This window comes from Eptatretus burgeri, chromosome 16, assembly GCF_056783735.1.
Source record: "Eptatretus burgeri isolate ZD-2024b chromosome 16, Ebu_testis_v1, whole genome shotgun sequence".
Taxonomy (NCBI): domain Eukaryota; kingdom Metazoa; phylum Chordata; class Myxini; order Myxiniformes; family Myxinidae; genus Eptatretus; species Eptatretus burgeri.
Window position 1 is genome coordinate 50,850,376 of NC_140976.1, and position 23,589 is coordinate 50,873,964.

At 41.4% G+C, this 23,589-nt stretch overlaps 1 protein-coding gene across 11 annotated transcripts in view; it reads right to left on the reverse strand.

Moving 5' to 3' along the window:
- The window catches only part of LOC147011051 (sodium- and chloride-dependent GABA transporter ine-like), a 119,074-nt gene that overhangs the window by 86,666 nt on the left and 8,819 nt on the right, over nucleotides 1–23,589 (reverse strand). For 3 of the 11 annotated variants that reach the window (XM_085859796.1, XM_085859802.1, XM_085859794.1), the window contains exons 2-4: nucleotides 14,723–14,923; nucleotides 4,176–4,310; nucleotides 3,423–3,597 (exon numbers count right to left, since the gene is read on the reverse strand). In XM_085859796.1, coding sequence (XP_085715922.1) covers nucleotides 3,423–3,597; nucleotides 4,176–4,310; nucleotides 14,723–14,867 — 455 coding nt within the window. In that variant the 5' untranslated portion in view covers nucleotides 14,868–14,923. The other 8 variants (XM_085859798.1, XM_085859795.1, XR_015052441.1 and 5 more) reach the window with 7 other exon arrangements.

Genomic DNA, 23,589 nt, shown 5'->3' on the forward strand with positions numbered 1-23,589 from the left:
TATATATATAAAAATATATATATATATATAAAAAAAAAATATATATATATATAAAAATATATATATATAAAAATATATATAAAAATATATATATATAAAAATATATATAAAAATATATATATAAAAATATATATAAAAATATATATATAAAAATATATATATATATATATATAAAAATATATATATATATATAAAAATATATATATATATATATAAAAATATATATATATATAAATATATATATATATATATAAAAATATATATATATATATAAAAATATATATATATATATATAAAAATATATATATATATATAAAAATATATATATATAAAAATATATATATATATATAAAAATATATATATATATATATATATATATATATATATATATAAAAATATATATATATATATATATAAAAATATATATATATATATATATATAAAATATATATATATATATATATAAAATATATATATATATATATATATATATATATAAAAATATATATATATATATATATATATATATATATATATATATATATATATAAAAATATATATATATATATATATATATATATATAAATATATATATATATATATATATATATATATATATATATAAAAATATATATATATAAAAATATATATAAAAATATATATATATAAAAATATATATATATATATATATATATATATATATATATATATATATATATATATATATATATATATATATAAATATATATATATATATATATATATATATATATATATATATATATATATATATATATATGTCCTGGTGTTGGCGCAGTGATTAGGGCAGCGGCTTGGGATCCAAAAGGTCCCGAGTTCAAGCCCCGTTTGGCCACTGAATTAATACACCAGGGGGTTGACTCAGCCTATCGTCCTTCCGAGGTCGGTGAAATGAGTACCAGTATACTGGGCCGGTGTATGCCCCGGTTAAAATAGGTGTACCATATCTCTGTGTCGTAAGAGGCGACCAGGGTTGCGTCAGGAAGGGCATCCGGCGTAAAACATGTGCCAAATCACTATGCGGATCATTCGGATGATCCGCTGTGGCGACCCCGAACGGGAGCAAGCGAAAGAAGAAGAGATACACATATATATATATATATATATATATATATATATATATATATATATATATATATATATATATTTTTTTTTTCAGGTTCATGAATTCAACCACTAATTATTTTGGAGGTCCACAAAGGCCAAATTTCTAAAATTGTCAATTTTCATCTGATTTACTTGAAATTTGAAGAGGAGTTTCACATTTGGTCATTGCATTCAACCACAAATTATTTTGAAGTCAAATTTATTTTCTGGATTTTGCAAGTATCGTGTTCTGCATGACGACTTCTTCTTGCTATTCTGTCCGTTTGTCTGTTTGTATGTCAATCGCCTGCAGGTCACAAATTAAAACCGATCTCCACGAAACCTCACCAAGTTGTAGAGGTATTCTCAACTGAGAAGCCTTTTGATTTTGAGGTCAAAGGTCATCTTGACGTCGAATTTCTAAAATCGTCATTTTTCATCCGATTTACTTGAAATTTGAACAAGATTTGCATATTGCATCACTGAATTGGGAAACCAACTATTTTTGAGGTCAAAATGTCAAAAGTCAACTCAAGGTAAAACTTCAAAAATCAACAAATTCCATCTGAAAAATCGTCAATTGTCATCTGATTAACCTGGAAATTAAGCAGCGATTGCAGAGTGCATCACTGAATTTGGAAACCAACTATTTTTGAGGTCAAAAGGTCAAAGGTCAACTCAAGGTCAAACTTCAAAAATCATCCATTTCAATCTGGAAAATAATCAATCAATTTTCATCTGATTGATTTGAGCTTTGATTAAGATTGTCAATTTTATTCTTAATGAAATGGACAATTTGATGAATCCAAGGCAACCTTTGGAGAGGGTGGTGGATTTTGTAAGTATCGTGTTCTGCATGACATCTTTTTCTTGCATATTTGTTTGTCACACGACTCCTTCCACAGTTGTGGGCCGATTACATCCAGACTTGCTACATAGGATCAGCATGACCCCAATTAGTGCATAGGGGTGTATTTATCTTTGCCGTTGGTCTTGGGGGAGGGGGGGGAAGGGGAGGGGGAGGAGACGGATGCAAATTCTCAATGTAAATGTGTATCACGTAGTACCGCCTCCAGGTGGTGGAGGATATTACAAGTCTTCGCCATTTACAGTACAGCACTCCTTCCTGTCCCCATGTTTTCCAGTGCAGTAAGGTGCACAAAGTATGTTTTTACTTCATGCATATAACTTCATGGGTTATTTATTTATTTATTTTTGCGTATATAGAGCCGTCAGTTGTTTATAAACCATCCACATAAAGGTGTGTTAGAAGAACGTGTTGCATGCTTGGAACAAGATCGCCTATAGGGTGGGTACTCTGCTAGTTAATTACAATGAAGGCAATAACCTTTCAAATTTGACAGGTCTCATCAGGAAAACAAGAGGTGCTTGAAGAAAACCAAAAACACATTTAGAATCAGTGTCCCAATAGCTCTCTCATCCATTGATAATTACATCTGATGAAAATGACTTTGTGGCCAGTGTAATTTAATCCCTTGGACAGGTTGGCCAAACCCATTGCATATTGTTCAATTGTGCTACATCATACTTTTCAGTGTTATTCTTTCAGAATGATTTGATTTATATAATGAACAGATAAGACCGAGTTCAACTTTTTTATTTCAGTCACTATGAGTTAAATAGGGCTTGCAGGATGGCCTAAAGGTATGCACATTCACCTCTGAGCCGTCGAGACTGGATTTCAATCTCGACCCATCTATAAACTGTCATCCTGGTGTCTCAAGGGCAGGGAGAAGCATCATTGTGTGTGCCATCCCTCGGATGGAAGTTAAACTGGGAGTACTGTCTGCCAGCATCAGTTGGTGGATGTTAAATATCCCACAGTGTCCTTTGCGAAGAGTAGGCGAGCTATCGCCAGCACCTTGAACAAATTCTAAATTCATGCAGTGACTTCCTGCATTGGAGTGGCAACTGCACCAGGCGATTGCAGCCTAGTAACTGCTTCAGTCACACCAATGCTCTGCAACGGGCATGGTACATGATGATGATGACTAGGATAAGGTGCACACATGGAAATCCATTGTTCCTGTAGTTAATTGATTGATTTGTTCAGGCAATCAATTCAAAATATACGAAACCCGCACAACTCTTTTTTTTTCCAACCTACCCAGCCCAATTCTCCCAACAGTTACCCAAAGCAGATGTTTTTCTTTTTCATTATGCCTTATCAGGAAAAGAAAACAGCACAATTTTTTTATGTCATTTGAACACAAAGAAAACACTTGAACAGTTGAGAGAAGCCATAACAATTCAGAATTTGAAAAATAAAAATTACTTGAAATAGAGTTGGCCAGAAGAGAAGTTGCTGTAAACCGTGCTCGCATTTGGATCACTCTGCCATGGCAAAGGGTTGCTGAAGGAGTGGAAGAGGTAGAAGAGAGCCCATACCATGATCATGTTGTAAGATACTGATAACATGAAACACATAGCTACACTGGAAACACCAACACCTGCAGAAGGAAAAAAACCCCACAAAAATCAATATTAAATAATGACAACACTAAAAATACAAACACCAAATAGAAGGCATAAACAAGGCAAGTTGAACAAGGTAGCTAATTTCACAAGCCCTTCAAAACAGGCAAGTGCAGTAAATTACAAGAAATAGATCAGACTATGTAAATATTAAACCATTCACAAGCCATCTTGGTCATAAAGTGCACAACTCGATTCAGCTATATTCGACATGAGTCATTTGGCCCTAGTGGCCTAGATTTTGGGAAGATAAATCCAGCGAAAGGCTGCAGTGTGAAGACAGAGATTATATGGTAGTAAAAACTGAACAAGTTTTAGAATTACTATAATGAATAATTTAAAGTCTCATTAATGACCCTCAGAGAGAATCTTTTATATTGCTCTGTATATTTAAAAATATTCTCCCATTTCAAATTAAACAACATGCTTAGGAAGATCCAAAGATGATCAACCTAACTCCTTCTACTCCCACACCCAGGAAAGAGCTGCTCCTATATCAACCACAAAAGCAGAAAGTTCCCAATGCCAGCTCGACTGGCAACCACCTTCAAACCTTTGAAAAGAGGGCAGACCATGGCGAAAGCTTGGGCCATTCCACGACGCCAGTACTGCCCCATGACGACTTCCATATAAAACAATGGAATCCCACACATGAGGAGCATCAGCACGTAAGGAATAAGGAAGGCACCTGCAAAGACCAAAACCTCAAATAATCAATATTTATAAATACAAATAATCAATATTTGTCAAGAAATATTATCCCACCCTTAAAAAATAACCTCTTCACATTTTGACTCCTCTATTTCTTTTGAGACGAAAATAGCCCTACATTCTTAATATGGCATTTGAAATAGTCGGTAAGAGGAGTAAAAGGTTATATTTAATTATTTAGGAGAACACTTCTTGGTAAAGCACAGATACCAATGCTTGATGGGTGTCCCAGGTAGGGCTCAAACCCACAACCTCGAGTAGTATGGCACTGAATCATTAGTAATGAATATCAGCGCTCCAAACAAATCAGCCACCTCACTTCGTGAAGACGCTCTGGGACACCCATCAGAGACATGATCTGGGATCATGACAAAGATCAGAGACAAACATCAGAGCAGACTAAATCTGGAATTTACCAAGATAGTGTTAGTCTAATTACAACTGAATATAATATTAATTCACCTTCTAAATTGCATTAACATATTTCTGAGTAAATGGTGCTGTGGTTGTGGCAGTAAAGAGATCGATTACATGATGAAACTTTAAAGTCCATTGAATAATATGTATTCAATTTAATGTATTATAGCTCGGTAGAACCAGTTTGTGAAGGTTTTAAATTAATGATCACTGTCATGCTGAACTTTTCTAATTTGTAAATTAAAGGGCACTTGACCTTTTGAAACAAAATTGAATCAGTTTATCTTTGTATTATAGCCCAGTTATGCTAAGTTTGGTGCAAATCCCTTGAGCAGTTCATAAGTTATCACGGCAATAAAAATCTGCCACTTTCAGCTGATGGTCACATGACCTTTCACCCAAAATTATTATCAGTTCATTTTTGCATCATAGTATGTATTTGTTCCCAAGTTTGTTTAAAAAAAAAATTCATACATGGAAACAATCAACATCCAGCATCAATGTAAATGGATGCAGGGATGGGCAAAGAACAACCATAATTCAAAGAAAGACGTGGGGATGGTTCCACATGATAATTTATTGTGACCATGCCCGTCTTGTTTGCATAGTGTTTACATACCATCCCGAAACGTTTTTCATTGAAAAAAAAAGTTTTTATCTAACTTATATAAATTTGGAACTAATAAAAAAATGTGACTACATTCAAGGAGTTTTGCTAAGTTTTACAAGCAAGTTTTGGTACATTTTCGTGACAAGTCAAAATAACTTGGAATGAGGAAAGCATAAGCCTAATTGTGATGTAATAAAACAAATTACTTTCAATTAGTAATAAAATGTTTTATAAAGCTCCAGTCCTTGGTACATTATGCCTGGTGTTGGTTTAATGGTTAGTGTGGTGGGCTTTGGATCCCAGGGTCCTGAGCTCAAATCCCGCTCAGCTGTTGAATTAATACCAGGTGGGATTAGCTCGGCCTGTCATCCTTCCGAGGTCGGCAAAATGAGTGCCAGAATGCTGGTATACTGTGTCGGAGTGGTGACCCGTTCAGGATTGTGCCCACTAGCCAAGGAGACTGCTTAAGCAGCACCAACGCTCTCCACAGAGTATGGTCCCAATCTCCTACTCCTCCTCCTCCTTGGTACATGTAACTGATGCCCGCCATTCCTCATCCTCCCCCATCCTTTTATCCCTACTCCCCCTCCTTTCTTCTTCCCACACTAACTGGTTACATGTATCAGGCTAGGTGTGATGGGACAAATTCCCATTAATGTTGTTATGTTTCCAGGGATAGGGGTTTGAGATATCACCATAGAGCAGATAGGAATGTATGGAGTAGCATGGTCAATGTGCGAGTGGATAGCCATCTTGATGTAAAAGTAGGGAAATGATAGCTTAATGATTGTCTTGTTTGCATTTGTGCCACACAGAGGGTATAAGTAGTTAGGGATTATGGTTTAGAAAATTGTGTAAAACCTCTATGTAAACCTCTACCGGGAGACGCCGGGAGACTTGGCATGAAACAGGCAGGGGGCAGAGCTATGAATGCCTCCCGATGGGCGGAGCAATGGATTGCCTGAGATGAGTGGAGCACCATCCAGAGAGGGGGGTGGAGTTATATATTCCTTCAAAAAGGGGCGGAGCGGGACCGAAGAAGGAGACGGAGGAGTCAAATAGGCAGTTGGGAATGAGAACCTTGGAGATGGCTGAGGAAAAACAGAGGTCTGGTCTGAGGTGAATGGGGAAGTTGGTTGGAGGAGAGCAGAAACTGAGGAGTTTGGAGGAGGATCACAGTCTTTGGTGGAGAACAGGGAACCGAGATGTTCATGAGAAGAATTGTCTCTGAGAGGAGGTTGTCCTGCCTGCCTGCCTTTTTGTCGTTCCTGCTCTGCCCCGTCCCTGGAGCCTGCCATGTGCCATCCACACCTGTTCATCTCCCCATCGTTCTGATCGCCTCATCGTCGTCGTTGTCCCTGCTACCCCAGAGCAGAGTCCTCCAGTTTTTGTTCCCTTCCCGTCTGTAACCGAGTCCGGTTTGAGGCACCTTCGTTTTAGATTTTTAGTTTCTCCTATTTATACTTAATTATTCATTTTATATTTGTGTCCCCTTTCCGTCCCCACCACAATCTGCCATCATCTCCGTCGCGATTGAATCATCCCTGGTTATTTTTATTAATGTGGTTCAGGAAATAAATTGATTGAGTTGAAAGCCTCCAAGGTTTCTCATGTCTCTCCTCATGATGAGGGCGCGCATTGTCTGCCATCAATTCAGAATGTCTCTATAGGAGTTAATCTGCTCAGGACATCATGGGACTTTAAACCTCCCACTGTGACGAGCTCGACGTTAGTCGAGCCCTTGACGCTACAATATTATGATGTCACTACTCAACAATACTAGTTTTGGCAATACCACAATACTCGACATCACCACTCGACAATGCCACAATACAACAAAGTTTTACTGAGTATACAGGTGCCCCACAGAAAACCAGGAAATTTGGTGCAGTTAGTCGAATTAAAAAACTCCAGCAAAATTTCATGGCATTTCTTCAGTCCCCAAGTTGGATGTTCTTTCATAAAGAGAACAATCACGGTGAAATAAAATAAAAAAGCAGTGAGAAAATTAATATGCGAGTTTATTGATATGGTAAAATACGGCAAAATAAATCTCAAAATCTCAAATTTCCTGGTTTTCTGTGGGGCACCCTGTAGTTATGGAAACGTCACATCCTAGTTGTTCTGAATGGTCGGAGCTGGAGGGAGGGGGTAGGAGGAAAGTGTTCGGGACTCCTACGGGTTTCCCCCACGGCCGCCGCAACTGAACGGAAGGACTCGGTCTATGTTGAACACGCTGACGGGCACTCTCATGCAGACTTGTGTTTATCAGAAGACATTTGACTTATCAAAGCAGATCCTCCAATGTTTGACACATCGAAGGTCTTCCGGCAATGATTGCACCTTGCCTTGTCACCGAACTGTCCTGACAAATCCAACTTCCGTATTGCAGATTGGTGAGCCATGTCTCTTGAAATTAGCACTTTCCCGACATAAATGTTGTCTCACAACCTGAGTCAACAAAGTCAACAACAACAAAGTCACCAAAATGTGTGATGAATATAATGTATGCAGGAATTCTGTGATTTTATTGACCAATAATAAATGTAACCAGAGTAGAAATAATCAGGAACCCTAAATCAACGTAGTTATGGGGCAATGACTTTGGATTGGCAGCAAGGTTCCTGATACTGATTTGCTCTTTGAGGAATGAATGACATCATGGAATATATTATTACGGCGCCGGTGCGTCGGCCGCGAACCGACCGCTCTGATCTCATGGAATATAGATCGCCGCCAGGATAACTCCGAGTCGACGGGTCCTTGTACAAGAACCGAAATATGCCAATGGGCAGACCACGTGGGGTAGGGTCGATTGCCAAACTTCAATATACCTAAATACCCACGTGATCCAACTACCGGGGTATTCCACCCTCGACGGAACTAACCGCTGAGGCGAGCCTGTCCCGTGCGCGATTCCGAGCGGCTTAATCGCCGAGAACCGTCGGTCCAAATATCCCCCTTTTTACGGCAAACCAATAGCTCTCTAACTACCAACACACAAAATACTCAGTCAATGAAAGAATAGACGCGACGAGCTGAAAACATTTAACAATTGGGGTATTTATTAATAATAATGGGGAACTAGAGAAGCACGCAAGAGCAGAACTCTTCCGACTATACGAAATGCAATACAAAGATTTACAGCACACAATGCACTTAACAATTTCCTACTTATTAGATGGGCCCACGGACACACGTTCGCGCACACACACACCCAAAAAATGGTGGCTGAGGCCTTTAATAACGAGGACAGGTGAGCTGAAACAAAGAACCTATCTTGAACCTCTCGACCTCGAGTGGTCTTCAAGTTGTTCGGACCCGGGCTCCAGCAAGAGCGAGCTAGATCCAATCGCCGTGAGCCGTGATCCTTCCTGAGCTCCTGCGAATCCTCCCACGCTTCTCAACACGTGGTGGTGAGACGAGGCGCCGCTCCATCTCGTCGATGTGTCGCTTCCCCAAGGAACCACCTCCAAGAAGAGGTCGATGAGTCGCACCAAGCCGGGAACCAAACGGAGAACAAAGAGCTCCATGAACCAAGAAGAAGAAGAAGAAGAAGAAGCAGAAGAAGCAGAAGCCACCATTCGCAGCTCGAGCCGAGCAACTGGCTCAACTTTCTTCCAAACAAAGCAGCTCTCCAAAAGCCTACCGAGCCAAGCAGGACGCGAAGCTCTGCTGAACAACTCCTCTGCAGAAGCAAAAAGCTTCCGAAGGCCTCAACCCTAACCCAAGCCAAGCAGGACCCGACGGCCTGCTGAACGACGCAGTCCCGAATAAAGAAAGGATCAACTTTATCCTTCTCCGCCCCTCCACCGCGCCCGCGCCCAGCTTAACTCATGCCCTCGTGATCCATCCCCCACTCAACCACGGGTGAGAGGGAGTTGTTGACGTCATGAATCACGGGACGGCAGGGCTCTTCTTCCTCTTCACAGAAGAGGGGGAGGGACGTCTCCATTGTTCACTCCCTAACTATTCATTAATCCGCAGCGCATCTAATCGATTTCTGAACATTTAAACAATGGAAGGTGAGCTATCTAGGGAACAAGCACTTATCGACATGGCTGACTAAAGGAACCTGTATGTTGTGTGCAATCGAATTCCAAATTCGTAACACCATGCAGAATTGACTGTCAAAAAAAAAAATAGATAAGACTGATTTTATTGCCATTGTTAAATCATTTTGGTATGTTTTTCCGTTTTAAAAAAAAAAACACATTTTATGGACTTGTCTTCATTTTCCAGGACTTTCAAGGTCCTCAGCTAAATTTTGTCAAATTCCAAGACTTTCAAGGCCTGGAAATCCAAAATCCAAATCCATTGGGATGATACTCGGTAAAGTGTGTTCATGCTGCAAAAGCAGTCTCCTGGGATATTGGGCACAATCCTGGATGGGTTACTACTCCAACAAAGGACTCAAATGATTAAATCATCCCAGCAAGCTAGTACTCATTTTGCTGACCTTGGAAGGATGGCAGGCTGAGTCAACCCACCCATCCATTGGGACAATACTTTCTACAGAGCGTTGGTGCTGCCGAAGCAGTCTCCTTGGATATTGGACACAATCCTGGACAGGTCACCACTCCGACACAGGATTCCAGCAAGCTGGTACTCATTTTGCCGACCTCAGAAGGATGACAGGCAGAGTCAACCCCACCTGGTATGAATTCAAGAGCTGAGCAAGATTTGAACTCAGGACCATCATATCCCAAACCCACCACTCTAATCATCAAGCCAGCACAAGGCATGCCTGGAAAATTAATGTTGAAATTCAAGGGTTTCCAGGTTTTCAAGGACCCCAGTGGATGATCTCGTTCCAAGCATACAATACGTCCTTCAGCCACATCCTTTTATTTAGGCAGTGTATAGGAACCAGACTGCTGCCTTAATCACTCCCCCCCCAAAAAAAAAACCTGGGTTCAGAACATCGAGGAAAAAATGCATACTGCTTCCATACATATATAATACATCATGGTTATGGAGCTCAAATAATTCCAATTGCACCTGCCAAAAGGCTGACACCAGAGGCCTGAAGCCTAATAGGCGTCAGGGGCCTTGTGAAGACGATGGTACTATCAGCTCCCACCTTTCAATATTTGGTGTTCCATTTAACAGTCGCTTTGGTTGGTTTACACTGAACAGAAAACTTAAAGGGAGGATATGGCAATTGCGAATATATCTCTTCCAAAGAAGTATTGGGCTTACCATAGCACCAAAATGGTGGACGTATTATTATTATTTTTTTGGTTACCATTGTGGTTACCATTCAGGACAGCTGTCCAACCAATGGGTATATAGCAGACATTTGTGCACATAAATACTTGCCATATTTTCTGGTATATAAACTACTGTCATGTATGAATCACACACCTGTTTTTCACCCTCAAAATAAATGAATATATTGATCATTAAATTTGCTTATCAAGATCTAAATACGTTTGTACATTAACTTTGGATGGAACAAAGTGATGGAGGTATCAACATGCTTACTCACATTTCAACTTAATTTCATCGAACAGTTTTATTCTCATTCTCATCAAGTTGAAGAGAGAGGAGAGGACACCAAGAAGTATATATTTTTCTTTCTTATTTTTTAATATTATAGAGAGGATTTTTTTTTGTGACTAGAAAAAGGAAGAATAGGGATTCATACCAGTATCATAATATTTCTTGTGGATTTCTGGTCCTGAAAATGGCCGTTTGGGGCTGATGAAGCTTTTCAGCCCAACCCGAGGAAATCCTAGTCAATACTTTCCTTGTCAAAGATGGCACGTACGGTAACTCCTTATCCGAATCAGGTTGGAGCAAGTCCCCATTGCTGTCACCGTTAAGTGCAGCGTCCTCCTCCAAAAATGATGTTTTCACCTCTGTGCTGTCCATGTTATTGGAGATGCAGCATTTCAGAAATGCTAATTTGATGATGCTCGATGTTATCTCCTCCCACACCTTGACGATCCAGCCGCAGATCATCGGAAGGTCGACACCTTTCCCATCACCCTGCTCCTGGTGTGGGTCTTCACCCCAATCATTATCCAGTCAGTACAGCAGCAACATAGCCAATCCTTGAATGGCTTGTTGATGGACAAATAGATGGGCTGCAGGAGCGATGTCACCCCACCTGGAATGATGACGACATTGGTGTTGGGCTGACGGAGCAGCACTTTGGTGGAGTCAGTCTTGTGACAACTGAACACATCCAGGACTAGCATACTCCATTGTTGGAAGAAACTGTTGTTGGCTTTTTTAATTTCCGCACATGATACAAACTCTTATCCTGAACCGATTTTCAAAATATAAATGGTGGAATTGAGCTTAACAGCAGTTCCGACTGCTAACAAAAAAAATATAAATAAGTGTTCACTTGAAATATGATTGAAATTCAGTATTGATTGTTTATGAGGCTAATTTTTTTCTACACCTGAGTTCTAACCACACCCTCCATTATATATCTCTACTAAAAAAGGGTGTGTGTGTATGTGTGTGTGTCACCACCATAACTCCAAAATAATAAAACCCAGCAGCCTCAAAAACTTTGCATACACACTAAGAAACATCCAAGGAAGTGCAGGAGTGAAAATTGGGTGGTTTGTTTAATTAAAACAACTCTTTTGAAGATAATTAACAGTCTTATTAAATTATATCCTTCATCAGGCGATACTCGGCCACCTCGCTCTCTGGGCTCTTTAGGTGTTTCCTGGGGAACCTCGCTGGGGTCTGAGGCCACCATGTTTTTTAGCTTGCTCAAACTGACCTTGACTTGGAACAGGCTGCAACGATTTCTTAACGATAAAGTTTATTTTTCACTTTGCTCACTCATCTTGAATGCCAGTTCATCAAAGCCATAAATTGCTGCATACATCGCTTTTGGAAGTACAATAAATTTTCAAATTAGGAGCTTGGAGCAATTTCATGCATTATACGAGACAATTTTCCATGATGGACTCTCATGGACTAATTGAAGTAAATCATCGAAATATTATTTTGGTTTTGAGGATAGGATATTATCCTGTTCTAAATAAGTATTGAAATCTGTGGAAAATCTGATAATTTAAAGAAATAACTAGTCTTATAACCAGCAGGGTGGGTCGCACCACGTCACCCCGACCGAGCGGGTCGCGCCCCGTCACCCCGACCGAGCGGGTCGCGCCCCGTCACCCCGACCGAGCGGGTCGCGCCCCGTCACCCCGACCGAGCGGGTCGCGCCCCGTCACCCCGACCGAGCGGGTCGCGCCCCGTCATCCCGACCGAGCGGGTCGCGCCCCGTCACCCCGACCGAGCGGGTCGCGCCCCGTCACCCCGACCGAGCGGGTCGCGCCCCGTCACCCCGACCGAGCGGGTCGCGCCCCGTCACCCCGACCGAGCGGGTCGCGCCCCGTCGGTTGGTGTGGGTGACTAGGATTTCTTCGGGTTGAGCTGAAAAGCTTCATCAACCCCAAACGGCCCTTTTCAGGATCACAAATCCACAATAAATATTATGATACTGGTATGAATCCCAATTCTTCCTTTTTCTAGTCAAGAAAAAAATCCTCTCTATAATATTAAATTCACCAAGTGGGTCGGTGAATTGTTGTGTAGATGATGCTCAATAAATTTCAGATTTTTCCAATTCAGCGTTCTACTTGACGAATTTTCACCGGGATACCGCTTAACTGATGACGTCACGAAAAATCACCCCTCTTCCCCATTGGGAGGTCATTACAATGTATGAAGCGAAATATTTTTCCATTGCACAGTTTGAAATACAGAGGTCGAAAGTTTATCGGTTTTTTTCAAGATGGCGCCCATACCACATGACCTTTGACGTCACAATTATAAACTGAGTATGCTATCAAAAAAGATATGTACAATGGTGAAAATTCTGTGTCGATCGGACTTATCGTTCCAGAGAAAATGATTTTTAAAGCGAAGGAACCTGCAAATTGCCGGCAAAAAAAGAATAAATAAAAAATAAACAGAAGGAAAACAATAGGTAACCCAGTCCATTTGACTGGGTACCCTAATAAACAGAATAAAAACAATAGGTTGCCCAGTCCATTAGACTGGGTACCCTAATTAGCACCTTTTATTGGCAATGTACTAAACTTAGAATTCACATCTCCCCTCAACAACCAGTACATTTATATCTAATATCCAAAGCTCATTCGAACGACTGACTGACTGACTCACTGATATTAACGTTCGGTACCTTCCGAGTGATGTTGAAAGCTGAATTTTTTCATGTTGACGGACAATGAAGCAGATACACTCGGGGAAAAAAAAGAAAAAAATCACAGAATAGTTGGAAAGCATCCATAAGTGAAAATATAAATTAATTAATAAAAATGCAGGTGAGGCAATGGGGAAGCACGGTTCTTTATTGCTTACAATGTGTAAGCATACCCCACTATAATTTATACACATACTGTACTCACATTCTAATAGTACATAATTTATAGATGTACTGTACTCAACTTTTAATTGTAGAAACTTCATGCATGTACTTAAATTCGAATAGTACACTTGTAGACGCTACTGTACTGAAATTATAATTGTTCGTACTTTATACACACTCACATTCTAATTGTACATCTCATCTATAAAGCTCTTTCTAACCACTCACTGACCGATGTTAATGTTTGTTACCTTCCGGGTGATATAGAAAGCTGAATTGTTTGCGTTCTGATTAACATTGAAGTGGGTACATCAGGGAAATAAAAAAAATAAAAAAAATATCGCAGAACCATGGGAAAGCATCCGTTAATGAAAATATAAATAAATGAGAAAAATAATAATAAATGCAGGTGAACGACCCAAAACAATGGAGAAGCACTGTAATTTTGCATGCCAACGGACATCGAAGCCGATACACCGGGGGTGAAAAAAATAATAAAATCAGAACTGTCAGAATGTGTTCATAAATGAAAAAAAAATAAATGTAAGTGAGCGCCCGACACGGCTATTTCTTGCTTATGACGTGTAAGCATATCCCGCTGGTATAATAAACAACTACTTCCAGAATCGAATGATAGGTCTGCAAGCGTTTAAGATCACACTGAACCAGCACATCACCTATCAGTCACTCATTGAGAATTTGTGACAAATATAGTGCATCTGTGGCTCCTGTTAGTTTCTTAGCAGTACTGCATTGTACTTGATTATAAATTATGGAACAGATAAAATAAGTATCACCAAATGGCTATGCAGAAATAGCCGGGCAGTCGAGTGTAAGGATTATTATGCACATCGGTGTGCTCAATGTCTTGAAGAATGCAATCACTCCATGTAAGTTTAAATGTGCTCAGTGAACATATAAATAATTATTTTGAAAACTGAAATATTCATTAAATGAGAAAACCACTCAAATTGGCAAATGCACATATTCTCACCTCCCCCACTGCGGTAGCACAGGTATGGAAATCGCCAAATATTGCCGAGTCCCACAGCCGCACCGATGCACGCCAGCGTGAATTCCACCTTGCGAGCCCACATTTCCCGTGGCGGTTCATGGTACGTGTCTTTTACGTGCTCCATTGTGTTACATATAATGAGGAATGCTTTTGAGAAACCAACTTCCTTCACTCTTGCTGCTATTAAAGAGACAAATACAATAGGAGGAAGAGAGGGGGGAGAGAGAGAGAGAGAGAGAGAGAGAGAGAGAGAGAGAGAGAGAGAGAGAGAGAGAGAGAGAGAGACAGAGACAGAGAGAGAGAGACAGAGACAGAGAGAGAGAGACAGAGACAGAGAGAGAGAGACAGAGACAGAGAGAGAGACAGAGACAGAGAGACAGAGACAGAGACAGAGAGAGAGAGAGAGAGAGACAGAGAGAGAGAGAGAGAGAGAGAGAGAGAGAGAGAGAGAGAGAGAGAGAGAGAGAGAGAGGGAGGGGAGGGAGGGGGAGGGAGGGGGAGGGAGGGGAAGAGAGGGGGAGAGAGGGGGAGAGAGGGGGAGAGAGGGGGAGAGAGGGGGAGAGAGGGGGAGAGAGGGGGAGAGAGGGGGAGAGAGGGGGAGAGAGGGAGAGGGAGGGAGAGAGGGAGGGAGAGGGAGGGAGAGGGAGGGAGAGGGAGGGAGAGGGGGGGAGAGGGAGGGAGGGGAGAGAGAGGGAGAGACAGGGAGAGACAGGGAGAGACAGGGAGAGGAGAGAGGATACATTTTTACAGAGCAATAACTATGGACCACCACACAAATGGGGTAGTGTGCAATGGTTACTTGGATTTACCAAGTTCACATAAGCACAAGTCCGAAACACGTTTCTGCTTTTCAGCTTTATCAGCAGGACAAAATGGTCAATAATATGAAATGTGAAAAAACCCAAAAACGATTAAAGACAGACAGCATGCTTGGGCTACTATACAAAATAAGACAATTCTCTGTTTGTGTGTACGTCTGATAATTAAATAATTGAAAACGGCTTTCCAAATCTCCACCAAACGCTGAATACGCACTCAGGGTACCAACTACCTCAGGCCAGGTCATGGGCATAAATTAGATCCCACCTCCACACGTGTGGGGAGATTATGCGATGTTTGCCTGTGCAAATGGTTTATTGACCATTGCTGGAGAGGAGGAAAGGGGGCTGGTGAGAGTTGGGAAATGATGCCAATTCTGAAAACCTGTGGCCATCCCAGAGGGAGCAGGTATTACTCGAGCCTAAAATACAGAAACCTTCACTGCCAGTTCCCAATATAGCTTCCTGAATGAGTTGCGAAAGGGATTATTTTTGACAAGACAAGGTAAAAGCAGAAAGAAGCGAGTTATAATAAAAGTAGAAATATCAACCAATCAATATATTCAACAGCACCCATTAGAAAGAAAAAAAAAACTGTCCACCAGGATCAGACGATGGTAACACACGTACCTTTGCGCAATAGAGTCTGGATTGGATGCCTTTTCCGACAGCAAACGTTTGTCAATGGAGTCAGTGACGTACATAAGAGTTAGGATTTGTACGGGAGAAATTACAAGGAGACAATTGATGGGCAACACTCATAAAGTGTTGGAGAGAGGGACACAAGGCAACAGCTCAAACTATAAGAGAACAGAGGGAAGAAGGGATAGAGGTGGCCGTTTAGCTGTGAATCGGGGAGGGAGAATGCTTATGGACTGGGCAGGCCTGGAGAGGAGGAGGGCGGGGGGGGGGGTGGGTCCTAAGACAAGAGGAGTGAAATGATAGATTAACCAAGAGTCCACAAACCTGCCTGTAGTTGGTGAACGTCCAACCTTGGGAGTCAGCCTCCTGCCAGATATAAATTCCGTTTATATACACAAATGAAGAAAAATGTGTGTATGTGTATATATATATATATATATATATATATATATATATATATATATATATATATATATATATATATATATATATATATATATATATATATATATATACATATATATACATATATATATACATATATATATACATATATATATACATATACACATATATATATATATATATATATATATATATATATATACATATACACATACACACACACACATACACATATATTATATATACACACACATACACATATATTATGTATACACACACATGTGCGTGTGCGTGTGCGTGTGCGTGTGCGTGTGATGGCCACAGGTACAGAGTGTATTACGAGGGGGTTAATCCTCGTTAGAACCGGACCTTGGGCCACCGCTCACAATTAACTTTGTGGTGCGGTGGGTTACTTTACAACCACGAACACCAATCCGTTAACCACAAGTTCCAGTGTCCACTGTCTAATTTGCCGTTTAACTCGAGGTCACATGGCTTCCTGACCAGGAAGCGTGCCCTCAGTGATGCATTCAGGCAGGGAGCGTTCTCCTGGCGTCCACCAAAACCCCATTCATCCATCGGACTGCCAGATGATAAAGCATGATTCATCACTTCAGAAAACGCATTTCCACTGCTTCAGAGTCAAATGGTGGTGAGCTTTACACCGATCCAGCCGACGCTTGGCATTGCACATGGTGATCGTAGGCTTGTGTGCGGCTGCTCAGCCATGGAAACCCATTTCATGAAGCTCTCAACGAACAATGCTTGTGCTGACGTTGCTTCCAGAGTCAGTTTGGAACTCGGTAGCGAGTGTTACAACCGACGAGATGATTTCTCTTCACCACACGCTTCAGCACTCGGCAGTCATGTTCTGTGAGCTTGTATTGCCAACCACTTTGTGGCTGAGCTGTTGTTGCTCCGAGACGTTTCCACTTCAAAATTACAGTGCTTACAGTTCACTGGGGCAGCTCCAGCAGGGCAGAAATTTGACAAACTGACTTGTTGGAATGGAAAGTCATTGAAAGTCATTGAGCTCTTCAGTATGACCCATTCTCCCGCAAATGTTTGTCTATGGCGATTGCATGGCTGTGTGCTTGTTTTATAAATCTGTCTGGTTGGTGACGGTTGTGGCTGAAATAGACGAATCCACTAAGTAGAAGAGGTGTCCGCATACTTTTGGCCATGTAGTGTATAACAGTATATATATATATATATATATATATATATATATATTAGTTATAATTGTGGGGGTAGATGGAAGAATCTATTAGGAAGTTTTGCATTGTGTAGAGATGCTAGAACGTCGTCGAGTAGAAAGCAATTCGATGTAGTAAGTAGGGAATCTGTGAGTTTCAGTGTTATGTGTCACCACATGAAGGGTGGTGTGGTGTTAATTAGCCAAGGGAGTAAGAATAAGTTCCCCAGTATGTGATTGCCCTCTGATTTTCCCTATGTTTTTTTTTGTATTTCAAGCCAGGCAATAAAGGTGGGGAACACATCCTTGAAACCACAACAAACAGCCAGAAAGCCACACCTTCAAAGGTTGACAAAAAGTGAAGTCACACCTCCAAAGGATGATTGATGGGTGTGACGTCAGAAGCTATCAGAGCAGGAGAAGCCCCTCCATCCCGGGTTTTGGGGGTGAGGAGGCCATGCCCCAGGAGGTGGAGGAGATATAGCAAACGGGATATAGAGTGCACAGGAGAGGCTGGCACATTGCGAGAGGCTTCTGACAACTGCATAGCATGGGAGATCAGTCACACGTGTGGTTTGTGAGAGGCCAAGAGAGAGGAACTGGATAGAAGAGAGATCAATGTGATCGAGGTTGAGGGCAGGCAGGCTTGCACACGTGTGGATTGTGGAAGGTCTCCACCTGGGTAGAACGGGAGATCGGCAGAGCCCACACACGAGGTTGGTGTGAGGAACATAATGCAGGTGGCACCTCAGGAAAGAGGAAGGCTGGCACATTTTCAGCCTTCGTGTGAAAGCCGCTTGCGGATTGCCTGTTGTACATCTGCCCTGCCACGAAAGAAGTAACGGCGCCATTTGCGCGCGTGTGCATGTGCTGGTGGAAGCGCCCCCCCCCACTCCAAGTTCGACAAGGATGAGCTCTGGGGTAAGCTGAGTTCCAGTATACTTGAATTTGGGACCCTTTGGTTGCACGAGCTCAACCGAACAGCGGAACGGCTAAAACCAACGCAGAATGGTAGTACCAAGTCCCCTAAGTACAAAAGGAGCACTGACAGACAACTTGGTTGCTGGGCCCCAAGGACAGATGCTCCCTAGTGGGGCATTCAATGTCAAGTGTACACATTTTTCAGCGAAATTTTGACACCGTCTTAGATTTCACTCTTTTTTGTGCAAGTGTTTGTATCCACAGTAAAACATTATGTGTCAATTTTCAGACCTGGAAGCGAATCGGCGCCCATTTTAGCCCCCCCCCCCCAGATATGGGCATCCCCGGTTGACCCACAATCTTCCAGTGGCCATATCACAGGTTGTAGTGGTTCGATTTGGATGAACTTGGTATCAAAATGCTCGTAAAAGCGACATCTTTCGAATCGCATCAAGTAAAATCACTCCGAAACTAATTCAAAAAGTTATAGTGTGGGGTGCCCTTTGACCTTGCCCTCCCCCCAGCCAAACCGATGGTCCCGATTTTTCCATGTGACAATACCCCTTCATATACTCCAACACATCAGCATAAATTAAAGTGGGATTTCAACGGGTTCAAGTTTAATCATGGTTTTATTGTTCGGGCTCCACATACGTCACTAATTCTTGATTCGACATTGAGCGACGTTTGCCGTCATCGTTCCAATGACGTCACCTGCTGGCAGGCGACGTTATGTCTGAAATTGACAAATATATATATATATATATATATATATATATATATATATATATATATATATATATATATATATATTTCTTCTTCTTCTTCTTTCGGCTGCTCCCGTTAGAGGTCGCCACAGCGGATCATCCGTATGATCCGCATAGTGATTTGGCACATGTTTTACGCCGGATGCCCTTCCTGACGCAACCCTGGTCGCCTCTTACAACACAGGGATATGGTACACACCGGCCCAGTACACTGGTACTCATTTCGCCGACCTCGGAAGGATGACAGGCTGAGTCAACCCCCTGGTGTATTAATTCAGTGGCCCAACGGGGCTTGAACTCAGGACCTTTTGGATCCCAAGCCGCTGCCCCTAACCACTGTGCCAACACCAGGCATATATATATATATATATATATATATATATATATATATATTCTAGAAGAAGAATCTTCCCAAAAGAGCCTGGTTTATAGCAACACCAGGCTTATATATATATATATATATATATATATATATATATATATATATATATATATATATATATATATATATATATATATATATATATATATATATATATATATATATATATATATATATATATATATATATATATATATATTGGTGAGAACAAAGTATTTGATACAATGCCGATTTTGCAGGTTTTCCCACTTTAAGCCCGGTCACACCTTGACGTTTTAGCCAGCGATGGCAACGTATTAAAATGTATGTAAAACGCTGGCTGACGTTGAACTTTTGATGTTTTTTTTTTAAGATTCGGACGTATTCATAACGAGTTGGTCGTATGCATAACATATTAGTAATGGACACAGAACGTTTCGTTGTGTTATAGATAACTCATACCAACGAATGCTGAACCTGTTGTCGGCCTACACAACCGATGCCCAACGATAGTCTAACTTCGGCATAGCGCGTTGCACGCATCGCCGACGATGTCGTGACGTAGCCTATTAAAAGGCTGACGCACAACGATTCGAATCATAACTGCCGTAGAAATGGAAGTGTCAACATCGCGGTCACACCTTGGCGATCTTGCCAGCGTATGCCGACCTAAGATAAATGTGTCTAAAACGTTGGGGCACGTCAAATACGGTATGAGTAAGTTTGGTATACGTGAGTACAATGCTAAAGTACGCTATCATACGTCGTAGTAAGTAGAGTACGTCAAGAAATTTTAAACATGTTCAAAATTTTACGACAAGACAAGGACTAACAGCCAAGCTAGACATCGAAGTGTGAACATCCTCGTCATGCCGAAGAAAAGTTTGAAGAATGCTGCAAATAAGTGTCCTGGCCATGGCCGTGGACGCTGACGCAAGGACGATCCATTATACAGACGTCTTTCAGCCTATGAGTAACTTAAAAGTAGCGTCTGCCGATGTGTGGCAACGATCGCGTAACGTGCCAACAACACGTTAATCATAGGTTAGAAATAAGTTTCGGTTACGCTAAACATTACGTCGGCGTGTCTCAACTTGTGATTAACTTACAAGTAGCATGTGTTGATGTCTGTCAACGATCGCAGACCGTGCATACAACTTGTGGCCAGCGTAGCGGAACGTGTGAGTCATACGCCGGCATACGTCGTGAAATTTCAAGCATGAAAAAATTTGAGGACAACCGAAAAGTACGTTTAAAGCCAGCGTACAACGATGTATGGCAGTGTTTTTCAGCGTGCTCTCAATGTTATCAAAACGTACCCATAACGTATTCAACGAGTGCCAGCGTTTTAGAAAAAAAATTCAAAAAAAAATCGGCATACGTTGGCTAAAACGTCAAGGTGTGACCGGGCCTTTACAAAGCACGAAGAAGTCTGTAATTTTTAATCATCGGTACACTTCAACTGTGAAAGATGGAATCTTAAACAAAAATCCTGAAAATCACATTGTATGATTTTAAAATAATTAATTTGCATTTTATTGCATGAAATAAGTATTTGATCATCTCCCAACCAGTAAGAATTCCGGCTCTCACAGACCTGTTAGTTTTTTCTTGAAGAAGCCCTCCCATTCTCCACGAATTACCTGCATTAACTGCACCTGTTTGATCTCGTTATCTGCATAAAAGACAGCTGTCCACATTCAATCAATCAGACTCCAACCTCTCCACTATGGGCAAGACCAGAGAGCTGTCGAAGGACATCGGGGACAAAATTGTAGACTTGCACAAGGCTGGGATGGGCGACAGGACAATAGGCAAGCAGCTTGGTGAGAAGGCAACAACTGTTGGCGCAATTATTATAAAATGAAAGAAGTTCAAGATAACAGTCAATCTCCCTTGGTCTGGGACTATATGCAAGATCTCACCTCGTGGAGCCTCAATTGTCATGAGAAAGGTGAGGGATCAGCCCAGAACTACACGGCAGGACCTCGTCAATGACCTGAAGAGAGCTGGGACCACAGTATCAAAATAAACCATCAGTAACACACGACGCCATCATGGATTAAAATCCTGCAGTGCAAGCAAGGTCCCTCTGCTCAAGCCAGCGCATGCCCAGGCCTGTCTGAAGTTTGCCAATGACCGTCTGGATGATCCACAGGAGGAATGGGAGAAGGTCATGTGGTTTGATGAGACCGAAATAGAGCTTTTTAGTTAAAACTCCACTCGCCGTGTTTGGAGGAAGAAGAAGGATGAGTACAACCCCAACAACACCATCCCAACCGTGAAGCATGGAGGTGGAAACATCATTATTTGGGGATGCTTTTCTGCAAAGGGGACAGGAGGACTGCACCGTATTGAGGGGAGGATGGATGGGGCCATGTATCACGAGATCTTGGCAAACAACCTCCTTCCATTTACAAGAGCATTGAAGATGGGGCGTGGCTGGTCTTCCATCATGACAACGACCCGAAACAAACAGCCAGGGCAACTAAGGAGTGGCTCTGTAAGAAGCATCTCAAGGTCCTGGAGTGGCCTCGCCAGTCTACAGAGCTGAACCCAATAGAAAATCTTTGGAGGGAGCTGAAAGTCTGTGTTACCCAGCGACATCCCCGAAACCTGAAGGATCTGAAGAAGATCTGCATGCAGGAGTGGGCCAAAATTCCTGCTGCTGTCTGTGCAAACCTGGTGAAGAACTACAGGAAAGGTCTGATCTCTGAAATAGCAAACAAAGGTTTCTGTACCAAATATTAAATTCTGTTTGCCTGATGTATCAAATACTTATTTCATGCAATAAAATGCAAATTAATTATTTAAAAAATCATACAATGTGATTTTCAAGATTTTTATTTTAGATTCCGTCTTTCACAGTTGAAGTGAACCTATGATAAAAAATTACAGACCTCAACGTGCTTTGTAAGTGGGAAAACCTGCAAAATCGGCAGTGTATCAAATACTTGTTCTCCCCACTGTATATATATATATATAGAGCCTGGTGTTAGCGCAGTGGTTAGGGCAGCGGCTTAGAATCCAAAAGGTCCTGAGTTCAAGCCCCGTTGGGCCACTGAATTAATACACCAGGGGGTTGACTCAGCCTGTCATGGTTCCGAGGTCGGTGAAATGAGTACCAGTATACTGGGCCGGTGTATACCCCGGTTAAAATAGGTGTACCATATCCCTGTGTCGTAAGAGCCGACCAGGGTTGCGTCAGGAAGGGCATCCGGCGTAAAACATGTGCCAAATCACTATGCGGATCATACGGATGATCCGCTGTGGCGACCCCGAACGGGAGCAGCCGAAAGAAGAAGAATATATATATATATATATATCTCGATATACAGTAGACGCCGCTTTATAAACCTACGGTGATAAAATCCAGCCACTTATTGTCCCCAAAATGAGTTGGAACGGAATTTTACATAGAGAAATCCGCCGGATAATAAATCCACCCACCGTTTAATAAATCCACGTGCTTGGCACATGCGCGGTCTCAACCTAAGCTTGATGTAGTATGTGCTGCTTGGGGAGTGTTTAACTATGGGAGAACTGGAAAATCCTAACGCGCAGTGTCAGAGTGGAAATCCCATTGACTGCAGCCTTGTGCAATGATTTCCAGCTCACTCTACGCTTTCACTTTTCATTCGTCACAGCGGGTGAAGCGTGTACTGTATGTGTTTATTGCTTGCGCCGGTTGGTTGAATTCTATCTCTCAGCATTTTTGTACTTTAAATGTGACGAGT